General features: G+C 44.5%; 1 protein-coding gene across 1 annotated transcript in view; it reads right to left on the bottom strand.

Annotated features, from left to right (window-relative positions):
• Window positions 1–4,277: 4,277 nt before the first annotated feature.
• Window positions 4,278–12,370, bottom strand: part of CARF (calcium responsive transcription factor) — a 1,085,705-nt gene continuing 1,077,612 nt past the window's right edge. The window contains exon 15 of the mRNA XM_069615518.1: window positions 4,278–5,165. Coding sequence (XP_069471619.1) covers window positions 5,083–5,165 — 83 coding nt within the window. The 3' untranslated portion in view covers window positions 4,278–5,082. The remainder of the gene's footprint in view (window positions 5,166–12,370) is intronic.

The following is a 12,370-nucleotide window of genomic DNA, read 5'->3' as shown; positions in this document are numbered from 1 at the left end:
CGACTCAGAGTCCTGTATAGATTTTTGGCTGTTCGGAATTGCACTATTCTCCCACCCACCCTTTCTGATCACTCTCCAGTTTCACTGTCCGGTGCAGACCCTGTGATGGAGAATGCCCCTCCTTACTTCTCAGAGAAGCCGGTGTGGCTGACTCCTTACATGTTGAAAGAGCTGAGTTTTTTACTATAAATGAAGGCTCTGTTCGTACTCATTCAACACTATGGGAGACATTCAAAGTGTGGGTAAGATTACCTATGGATCCCTTAAGATCATTAGGCAAGAATTGGGTGGGGTGGAAAGCCAGCTAAGGAAACTGGAAAATTAATATAGCTGATCACAGGAGAAAGGAGTCCTGGCACGTTAACAGGCATCATTAGGAGAGTTTCATAGTCTGGCAGACAGGGAGGTCTTACATATGGCCGTTCCCATTAGAGCAAGGAAGTATGGTGAGGGAGGAAAAAGCTGGCTGATTACTGGCCAATATGGTGAAAACGGAGAATCAAAGACACCAAATCACTAGTATCCAAGGCCCAAACAATGCAGTGTTGATAAGCGAGAAAGATATCAATGAACCTTTCCCCAATTTCTACTCTGATCTATATTCGAACAACGACAGGGTCACAGATGTGACCTTTCCCAATATTTATCGTCAATAGAACTGCCAGCACTGTCAGCTAAGATGGCTCTCGCCCTGGAACAGCCCATCACACTTGACGAAATCGAGGGTGCTATAAAATCATTGGCCAGGGGTAAGGCGCGGTCCGACGGGCTGGGGATAGAACTTTACATGGCATTTCAACAGGAATTGGCTCCCAGGCTATTAAAGGTATGGAAGGAGGACATGGGACAAGGGGTACTCCCACAATCTATGTGCAAGGCCATTATTACGGTATTACTTAAACCATACAGACCTCCTCACGATGTAGCCTCCTATAGACCACTGTCCCTAATTAATACAGAAGCAAACATTTTTGCAAAAATGCTTGCCACAAGGCTGCTGCCGGCCATGTCCCAATTGGTACTGCCTGACCAGTCTGGTTGTATGCCTGCAACATCCACGGCCCGAATCTGCACTGTTTTGTGTGATGGCACATGTGAATCCCCAGGCGAGAGCGGTGGTAGCCGCACTAGATGCCAAAAAGGCCTTTGATTCTGTTTCATGTCGTTATCTATTTTTTTGTATTACGCAGGTTTGGAGTCGGCCCATATCTTTTGCGCTGTATCCAACTGTTGTATTCTGACCAGGATCCACAACAACCAAACCTTGTCTGTGCTATTCACGCTGGGTAGAGGCACTAGGCAGGGCTGCCCCCTGTCGCCTCTATTATTTGCACTTACTATTGAACCCATGGCAGCGCTGGTGAGGAAGATGCATGGACACAGAAGAATAAGAATATATGGTCCACCCCAGATAATCTCCTTATACACAGATGACAACCTTTTATATGTAAGAGACCCGGAACATAACCTTGCTCCAATAATGAATGATATTCATGAGTTTTTGCGTTACTCGGGCTACAAAATAAACAACACTAAGTCGGAGTAGTTTCCCCTTACGCCATCCACAATTCAGCCACCGGACCTGGGTGGATTTAAATGGTCACCATTACACTTCAGGTACTTGGGTGTTGAGGTGTCTAACAGCCAACAATCATTGTATACTGACAACTACGATTCCTATTTGCAACAATTAACCACTAAATTGTTACTCCGGGCGAAGCTCCCCATCTCATTATTTGGGCGGGTTGCACTATTGAAGATGGTTGTTCTCCCGAAGCTATTGTATTTCTTTGGCAATATTCCTATTTGGCCTGGGCAAAGGTTTTTCAATAAACTGAAATCGTTCGCCTCCACGTTTGTCTGGGGCACAGGGGTGGGGAGAATCAGCTGACAGAAATGATCTGAACCATATGAACATGGAGGTTAGCAGCGGCAGACTTTGAACTATATTATTTGACATCACAGGCCCAATTCGCTGAGTATTGGTACAAGGCTAGAGAAACAAATGTACATATTCCCTTGGAGAGGTATGGTGCGTCCCCTACAGAACTCCAGTCAGTCATATTTAGTGAAAAATATGACGACTCTTGTGCCTTTGACCCTGTCAGCACAACTGTTCATGCTTAGGCCAGAATTTTTGGGATGATCGGAGTAGATACCCCCAACAGTCCAGATGTTCCTCTATGGAAATATCTGGGCATTTCCCTTACATATGGCAAAATGTTACAGAAATCCTGGGACCCCTCAGGAAAAATCAAAATGAGCGACATGTACCCAAATGGGCAATTTGTATCCCAGACCGAATTTGTCAATACTTTAGGGGAGGCCAATTGAGAGTTCTTCAATACCATTGTATGCGGGCAGCCTTTCGTGAAAGATTGCCTTCATTCCCAGCAGAGCCGGAAACACATGGTGTCCAAGGATGGCATGCGTTATGGGGTGGCCAGGCTATATAGGGCAGTACAGTCACATTTGTCCTCTCCCAATACTATTAGAGGTGTTTGGGAAAGTCAAGTGGGACATTCTATAGGGGATGAGAAACGCACTAAATGTTGTCAGCTAACTAATTCTGTATCCCTGAATGCGGGGTTGCGCCTGATTCAATTTAAGAAATTTAAGATGCTGAGCCAACTACATTATAGTCCTGCTAAAATGGCTAAGTTTACCCCGGATCAGGCGGGTAAACGTTCGAAATGCGGAGCCCCTCAAGCAGATGCCTTCCACCTGTACTGGTTGTGCCCCCCGGTGATGACATTCTGGGGTAGCTTAGCTGAGGCCATAGACAACATGGTGGATATCCCACCTTTCCTCGCACAACTCAAACATCTGTTTGGGGATGTTGGGAAAACCGCAGAGACTCCTAGAAGATTTTTCAATGTTGCTTGTGCAGTTACAAAAAGGTGCATTTTAAAATGTTGGAAATCTAAGAAAGCTCCTTGTCTTGAAGACTGGTTGCGTGAATTAACTTACGCTAATGAATGTGAAGAGACATGTGTTTTTTCTGTGTCCCCCAGCATGCCACCCTAAAGACATTTGGGCTCCGTTCAGACTGTACTTAACTGGAACGGACTCTGAAACACAGAGCACTGGACGCCCTGATAGTGCTCACCTGTACATTTTGTATGTAACTGTCTTGATATGATATGCCTAATACCAAGAATATGTCACTGTTATTGAATGCGTCCGATACATGACAATTGCATAAATAAAGTTAAAAAATAAATGTATTCAAAATGGATTAGGTTTGCTATGCCCTGGGATAGTTGGAAAATCATTGCTATCTCACCACCTCAGACCCACTTCATGGAGTCACAGGGGAGATGCCCAGCATTGGGTCGAACCTCCCTTACCTTTGCCGGCTCCTGCTGCAGTTGGAAAGTTACTTGTAAGACAGGGCAATTAGGAACATCCAGCAAATAACCCATCGCCCGATTTCGAATATTTAAGTTACATGTTCTTTTTGTGTTTTTGTTTATGTTTGCCAGTCTTTTAATTTCATCTGTACTGTACCTCAAAAAAGGTGATAAACAGAATTATTGAAAAACAAAAAGGGCAAAATCTACAAATAACAGACTGCCCGATGATACTAGAGCATTCGAAAAACAATATAGGAAAAGAGACAGCTGCTTCATAGAGAAAACACATTCAATCAAGGAAAAAATCCTAAATTGGCATTTCAGCACAGTTGATAATACTTTACTATTGGAGGAAACAAATTAATTAAATGAGTGTGCATAAAGAAATGGTGGCAAAAATTAAATGAGTGTGCAGGAAACAAATAGTGGCAGTGCAAGGACTATGGGGCTCATTAGGAGTTCCCTGGTCCAGAATAAATGCTGGCACCAGCCTTTTTTACGGACCGGGAAAACACAAGTTTGCTAGTGGAGGCACAGATCTCCCAGCGGGCCTGACTTGGTAGATCTGGCCCCTATCAGCAAAAAAATGTGCAATCACCGGTACTATGGTGCTGGTGATTCCGGCAATCCCACCCCATAGAGTCTGCCGCCTGTAATATCCCAGTAAGTTTCGGATAATAAGCAGCAAAGACGGTAGTGGCAGCTTCCATTCTTCCCGCTGGAATTACCGGTGGGATACTGGGAAACATGTAATGAGCCCCTATATGGGAAGAATGAGCTTGTGCCAAATTTCTAAAGCACAAGGAATTGTTTTTCATCATCATTGATTTTTGAATTAATTCTCATCTGTAAACATTTCACATGTTCGTTCTGCTCTCATTCCCCACCTACCTGATACGGCTCTAAATAATAAAACACAAAACGTATGAAAACATTTATATGGTGCAAGACAAGAAATGAGATGGATGATCGAAGAGAGATGAAGATAACAGTAAAATAAATACATCTTTGTGCAAATTTGCTCTCAGTTAGGGCACAGATGGCAGTTGAATGTACAAGCGAAGCTTCTTATGAAGTCAGACTCGGACCATACAAAACAAAACATCTTTTCGATTGAGCCTCCTCTTTCTTTTGTCCCGGCTCACATTTTCAGTTTACTCCTTCACGTTTGTGCCCTTTGGTAAGCACGTCCTTTATCGAACCATCCACAATGTTCTCTAAGTCATACTCACCTACTTTAGCCTTGCATGTCTCAGTACAGTGAACTCTGCTTCATTCTACCGAGCACAGCTATTTTTCTCTGACACCTGCCATTCTGTATGCCTTTTTTTGTTATTATCTGTTACTTTGGTTTAAACACAGAAAAAATGTGCGTGTTTCTTATTGCTCTGTTAGTCTTTTGTACATGCTTAGCCAGTGTGTTAACTCTACAAGCACTCCTTCAACTGTGATGATCATGGACCAATTTGAAAATGTGTAGACAACACCTTTTCCCCCCAAGAGCGTTGTTTGGAAGCAATCCACAAAGGACACAGCAAGCTAGGCACAGTTCGAAGACGCAGCTTTCGAGCATTCAGGTTGGCTGACGTGACCTCATGTCATCACTGTGCGCATAGCTATTCCTTTGCCCATGGCATCAAAGGTCGAGTTAATAGCACATTTTGACACCTCGGTCGTATTAAGTCGTAGGAAGGCCTGGAAGGACGTGTAGAATACTTCCTTCCTCCTAAAGGGTTTCCGTCAATAGCTGTTGGCTGGATTCTGTTCCGTCTTGGCCTGTGCAGCGGGTGCTCAATGGTTTTTGGATAACTGTAAATGTTAAGTCGTGAAAGAAAAAGGTCAGACCCTATTGAATAATAACAAATATAAATTCATGTTCCAATGACTTGCATTTCTGTCAAGGTATTTGGCCGACAATGCATCCCCATATTTTTTTAAAAATAGAGAAAGGCATTCTCAATACTACAATATTGTGCAGGGAACACATACAGGTTTAAATTCTCTCAAAAACTCTTTGTATGTGCCAAATAATTCAATTACATTATACAACAGAGAGGTTTTATTTTCTGATAAAGGTTGCACTTTACTTCCATTTCTTTTTGTGCATATGAACAGCTGGCAAAAGATCTCAGTAAAAACAAAGGATGGAGAACATTTGAATGCAGGTATCTTGGGTTTTTCCCTTAGAACTGCAGTACAGGGAGCCTTGTATCTACAGCAGTCTATTACATTAAGCTCCTGGCACATCTTAGACCTTTTATCTCACAGGCCAAAGCTGAGACAATTGCTAGAGCAATAGTTGGGTCTAAAATAGACTACTGCCGTAGCCTCCCGGCTGGGCTCAGCAAAACAGAGCTTAATAGACTACAGGTGGTGCAAAATGGTGCAGTTAGGGTGGTCATAGGACTATCTCGTTGTCACCACGTATCGGCTGCTAAACGAGCACTGCATTGGCTCCCTATGGAGGTGAGTGTTCTATTTCGCCTACAAGGTATTACCTTCAAATATAGACAGGGCTTAATGCCCTTGTATCTGCAAGATCTCATCTATGAAAAAGTGAACAGTAGATCTCTTAGATTTAGTAACCAGAAATATTTGATGCTTCCCAAATGTAGGACCAAGAAGGTCAAAAAGGGAGCTTTTCACATTGCAGCCCCAAAAGCCTGGAACAATCTACCTTTATATCTTAGATGTCAGAAAACTATTGAGCCCTTTAAGAAAAAATGGAAAACGTGGTTGTTTGTTTGTTTGATCTATTCTGGCAATCACAGCTGAGTACTTACTTCTAGTTCTGGCTCTCAGTTCTTTTTATGTTTTTGTCTGCCCCCTGATACCCATGGGTCCATGGTTTGCGCATTATAAATGTATTAAAGTAAAGTTAAAGTTAAGGCAGGAGGACTATTGCCCACTACTTCAACCATACCAGATCAAAAAAACTGGCAATGGAAAGAAAGTAAAAACCAACCATCACAACAACGAAACCCTCAGGCAAAAAAGGCTGGAGATGAGAAGAGCCGTAAGAAAGGCCAGGAGCTCCCCGACATGTATCAACGTTGAAACAGCTTGGAAAGTCACTAAAGCCTATAAGAACTGGCTGAAAGGCTTCAAATTACAACTATACCAAGATGACTCTGAACAAATGCTGCGAGTGCTGGCCGGCAAGCAAACAAAATCATTTTGGTCACTGGTCAACTCCAACAGCTCACTAAGTAAGGACGCTCTAACATCTAGCGTACCAGAAGAAGCCTGGATCAAACATTTCGCTACCCTTTTCGGTCCAGCGAGTAACGAACCAAAACCTGGGACACGTCGAACCAGCCGGTGGGCCAGAGCCCGACCCATCTAGCATCGAAGACAAAATCAAGAACCTTAAATCATCACGAGCACCAGGTCCTGACGGCCTGTCGAATATGGACTTAAAATCCAACCCAAAAGCCTGGTCAATCCTATTAGCCGAAATTTTTGAATCTTGTGCGGCCACCACATCCGATCCGAAGTCTTGGAAAACAGCCAATGTAGTGCCTATCTATAAGTCTGGAGACAGAAGCGATCCAAACAACTATCGCCCGATAGCACTCCTTGACTGTATTGGTAAACTCTTCGGATCCTTCTTACTGGACAACTTCAAAACCTGGGTGGTGTCCTCAGAGGGTTGGGACAACTTTCAAACAGGCTTCCGAAAAAATGTGAACATTTTGGCAAACATATTCACTATCAACATCTTGAAAGCCAGAGTCCAGGAAGGGGCTCCTCTCCTATGCATGACCGTCATCGATCTATCCAAAGCCTTTGACAAGGTAAATAGAGAAAAACTCTGGATAAAACTTACCAATTGGAATTGCCCACCGTATCTGCTAGATCCAATACAAGAACTTTACTCAGAAACATCCATGAGAGTCAGACTCAACGGTACTGGGTTACTTTCCTCCGTAATAGGAACAGCTAGCGGAGTTAAGCAGGGATGCCCTCTGGCACCAGCACTTTACAACGCCTATACCGGTGATTACCAACAAGCCGAAAAGAATGTTAAAGCCTTCACGCCCTCCTTAGGATCCGAAAACGTCAGTAGATTACTTTACGCGGATATCATCCTCATTGACCAGACAAAGATAGGGTTACAGCGAAAACTAGACAACTTGAACAAATACCTTCATACTAACGACCTGGAAAGCAACGCAACAAAAACCAAAGTGATGCGACTGACGAAAGCGGCCAAACGCGAAACCTCAGAGGTATGGTTTTTCAACAACACCCGTCTGGAAGAGGTGGATGCCTTCAGATACCTGGGCACGATGTTCAATAACAAACGGAATGAGCAATCCATCTTAGACCTCCTGACCAACAAAAACAAAACATTGTCAAATCATCTGACCATCATGGATAAAAAATGTGGTCGCTTCTCAGTAGAGGCGGCGACGAACTTCTATAAGATGAAAGTGGTCCCAGCGCTCACCCACGGCACAGCGGCAATGTTTGGCATCCCTGACTCAACGTGGCCTAAATTGGAGGGCTCACTCTGGAAAAAGTGCTCCGACTGCCTACTTCGACTCCAATAGCATTGATAAGAAGGGAACTCGGTCTCACCTCTCTTCAAGGAACAGTATCTATCAACACTCTGATGTTCTACAGAGAAGTGAGATCATCTGTGGAGAAAATCTATGCATTGATACGGGAAGAAATTGAGAAAGGTTCAAACAAAACTCTCAAAACTTGGTTAGAAAAAAATCAAACACTTCTGAATTCAATAGGCAGCTCAGAGGAGGAGCTCTTGACAAATCCGAAAAGAACGGCAAAAAACTGAAAGATTTAGATTGGTGCGACACTCAACGAACAGCAGCAAACTACAAATCAGTGGCCGGCTTTCGCCCAAAAACTAAATGAGCCCATCAGCTACCTACTTCAATTTCCGAATAAGACATTCCGCTCTACCTTCCTAAGAGCGAGATTGAACATTTTAAAGACCAACGAGGTACTGAAAATCTGAGGCAAATCTGAATCGAACGGCTGTCGATTCTGTCGGAACTCAGACTTAAAGGAAAGCCTGAGACACTTGATCATCCATTGCCCAGGAACAACTAGCAATAGAAAAATCCACCTGGATCACCTTTATTCAAACTTCTCAGAAATGGAAAGGACTACTGGTGGTCATATCTAATGAACGGGCTAAGTCGAAGACCGGTTATCGCAGTGGTAAACTTTCTACACAGTCTGAAGTTGGATGCCATCTGTGAAGGACAAGAAAGACTCTAAAAGGACTTAGCCCGTTCTTTGATAAGCATCTGGGAAAATGCACTTGGAAATTTCTCTTCTTCCTTTGTAAAAACTGCTAACAACAGTTAAACACAAAAAAAAAAGGCAGGAGGAGTTTGGGGAGGCTAAATCCTTAAATGTGCCATGAATGCTGACCACGGTTCTCTTTGTTCTTTTTCAGAACTGCTAACTGCCAGAATGCACCTTGGAGAAACCTACAAAACCGGACCCGAAACAGGATCACGAACAGGAATGGAATGGAATTCTTGTTATCAAACAGAGAAGAGACACCCAACACCCAACCTCCCAAACCCTGACAGACCCCACCACTACTTTCAATTCTCTGCAACCCTACTACTCTCCCATCTCTATAACACTACTACTCCTTCCACACTGTTAGGGAGAATTCTCTTATAAGGCAAATTTCCCAAACCTAGTGAGTCCCCCAGCAGCTTTGCTGGATTTTTGGGGTTTGTTTTTTTCTCCTGCTAAGAGTGAGACTCTTTTACTCCCACTCTTAGGCATGATTTGAGATATGTCTCTGACTATTTGTGCGATTTTGGGCTATGGGGTCTTTTACTCCATAGGGTATCATCTGGTTTTTGTGTATGTGTTACACAGCACCCTCAGTGCAGTAACACAGGGGTGTCATAGTGACCCCCAAACATAGACTCCATACCCTGGGACTGACTACTGTCTCCCAGGGCATGTAAAGTCACCATTGACTTTATTAGTCTTAAATTGGGAACAGAACCAGTACAAACCATCATATTGTGGAAGTACTGGACGGGGTTAATTATATTGCCCCTGGGTCTGTTTTCAAGGGGGCACTGTCCAGTACCCCCTTGTCGAGTTTCTGGCTGGTGGCCGTGGTTACCACGCAAAATATTCCACCGGAATATTTCCTATGGGATTTTCCCATTGATTTTAAACGCACCACTTTTTGGTGCAATGTTAAAGATACCGCCGGTTTATTTATTTAATATTAAATTCACTGTTGGGTCTTTTTGCCAGAACTCTTTTCTAAAATGGCGTTTGTGTCCGTCTCTGTAACTCTGACCAAGGTCGAGCCCTTTGTTCCACTTTTTGGCGGGCTTCTCCACAGAAGCCCTCCAAATGGTGCCACTCTGTCTGGGTTCCACAGGATGTGTGGGGAGGGGAATTCGCACCCTGGACTGCGTTGCCTTAGCACCTCAAGTCACACTCTATTCCGATTGGCCCAGTGGTGAGCCGCCCGGCTCACCACTTAGCATGTTTGAGTGACAGCTAGGCTGTTGAATGGGGGTTTTTCTGCATAAAAGCAGGGCTTTTGGGACTGGAACTTCAGAAGTCGCCACAGGACCTAACAATCCGAAGAGGGAAGAAGCTGAGCCATCTGCAACGACGACACCACCAGTGGAGCCCTGCTGCAACAAACTCACCACTTTCCCAACGACAAGAGAAGATCTTCTGCTGGACGAGTCTTCTTCCTCTGAGCTGGTGGGACCAATCAGTTCGCCCTTTCGCCTTCCAAAGACATCTCTTGGTCGAATTGCCCGTGCCAAGCACCTCGGCGGCCGGATAGCCAAGCTTCACCACTTTGACCGCGAATAAAAGGAACGCACCTTTTACCGACTAACTCTGCGGCTGGTTTCATCCCTGTGCAGTGCATCGACTCCACGTTTTCTCCTCGACGAGATCCTCTGTTCCCCTGGTCGAAACAATGAACTGCAACCGCTGCCAGGAACAACTGCCCCGCTGGAGCTTCCTCTCTCTTTACGGTTCTGTGTTCTGCCTGGCCTCCCTTTCTTCGGTTTGCCCAAGGTGACCCTTAAATCCTTGGCTTTCCAACTGGGTTGGCCCCAGACCTAACTTTATCTTCTTGAAGCGCCCCAACCTCTTTTGAACATTCTGCAAAGACTTTTAGTGCATTTCAACCGTGTGATCCTGGGCACATTTCGCTTTGCTCCATTTAAAGTGGGCCTGGCCTATGAACTTTGGCTCTACAGTGTATACTGCCTTTATTCCCTTGCTGAGAACTCCTAAAAGTGTTGGGACCCGTTTTATTTCTATGCTCTGCCTTTTTCTCTCCCTTTAACTTAACTATTGGAGTGCCATCTAGGTTACGCGCTCACATCTGTTTTAACAAATAGGGGTGTTTTAACTCTGACCTGTCTAATAGTTATCAAGGGAGGTGTTCTACTTTATCTGACTGTGTTTGAACTTGCTTTTGATTTAGAGTGCTAGTGTGTTTTTAAAGTGTGTGTTAAATAAATAATTATATACTTTTGATACAAAGCTCTGGTCAGTGTTTGCTTGTTCCACTGTGTTTTTAGCCCTATTGTGTATACTCTATATACTGCCTTACTCTTCTTGAGAGAAGTCTGACTGCTCAGCCACAGCTACCAGGTAAATCTGGGTGGTGCGGACTGCTACCAATTGGGTTTATTGCTTACTCCTGTAGTCTTAATCTTTTTGCAGTGGTCCCCAAGGGAACTGCACAGGATTCTGCCTAACACATACTACTACTACTCTCGCCTCTCTGCACTACTACTATACTCCCCCACCACTTTCACCTCTCTCCATGCCTCCTTTCACCCCTACCAAGGGATATGGTGCCTTTCTCACCCTTCTAGCTATATAATAGCGCGTTAACTCTCCCAATACACTTACTCTCCCTATTCTCAAACCCATCCGCTCACTTCACTCCTGCACCCTTCTCCTCCCACTCCTACACCCTTCCCTATTATACTTACTCTTTCACAACACTCACTCCCTCAAACTCTACCTAATATCCCCACTTTCCTACTCCTACCCAACACTCTTCTCATACTACTAAACTGCACTACTATACTCTCATTCACACTCACTCATTCACTCTCACAACCTGTACCACTTCCCCCACAAATACCTCACACTAGTAGAGTAATCCACCTCCACGCTTTTCTGCACCACCCTTCCTCCCCTTGGGCTCTTGCCTTCCCTTTCTTTTTATAGTGAGGCTCCTACTGGTTCTTTCTCCCCCGCACCCTACCATTGGCACTGCGCACACCTGACTCTGAACCAATCAAGGCCTCCCTTTTCCCTAGAAGCCAGATTACAAAGGTGAGAGACGTTATAAGCCCCTGCCCCTTTTTCCGTATGGTTGTGGAAACATTCTCTGGTGTGGTTGCAGCAAGGGGCTCAGGCTGCTCATTCTCCCTGTGGCTTTCCTCAGGTATTCTTGAATTTTGTTGCCAATTCTGTTTGGAGAGGGTTTCTGTGTTGTTCCTGTCCCACCTGCAGTCTCTCCTTATTCCCAGTTCGTTTTCTGCTTGCCCTTCATTTGCCTGGGATCCGCCTGGTGTTGTCACTTTGAGTGTTGGAAGTCTCATTGGTGTTTGACAGGGAAACTCCAAGTACATTTGCTAGCTGTTCTTGATTCTGTTTTCCTGGCTCGGGTCCCAGTTTTCTCATTTGCTGCAAGGTGTACTGTGGGAGTTAGAGTTCTGAAATGCAAAAGAGAGAACACCAGCCAGAAAAAAATGTGGGAGGCATTTTGCAACAGAGGACACCAAGAGTATCCATATCCACATGCTTGGCACATGAGGGGATCTCAGTGGCTGGGATTACCCCCCACCCGCTTCCTCCCAGACAGAGTCATCACCCTGACCCTGTCATAAGAGATTGTTGAGGTTATCCACCTCAATCTGACCTCTTTCAAAATAGGTCTTCCCCTGTTAGAGGATCCAAATGCAACAAGCACCTGTGTTTTCCTAAATTCCTGTATGTTCTCAATATGACAC

This window comes from Ambystoma mexicanum, chromosome 9, assembly GCF_040938575.1.
Source record: "Ambystoma mexicanum isolate Mex_15411 chromosome 9, UKY_AmexF1_1, whole genome shotgun sequence".
Taxonomy (NCBI): Eukaryota; Metazoa; Chordata; class Amphibia; order Caudata; family Ambystomatidae; genus Ambystoma; species Ambystoma mexicanum.
Note: the sequence above shows the minus strand (reverse complement) of the source record. Positions and strands in the feature narration are given on the sequence as shown.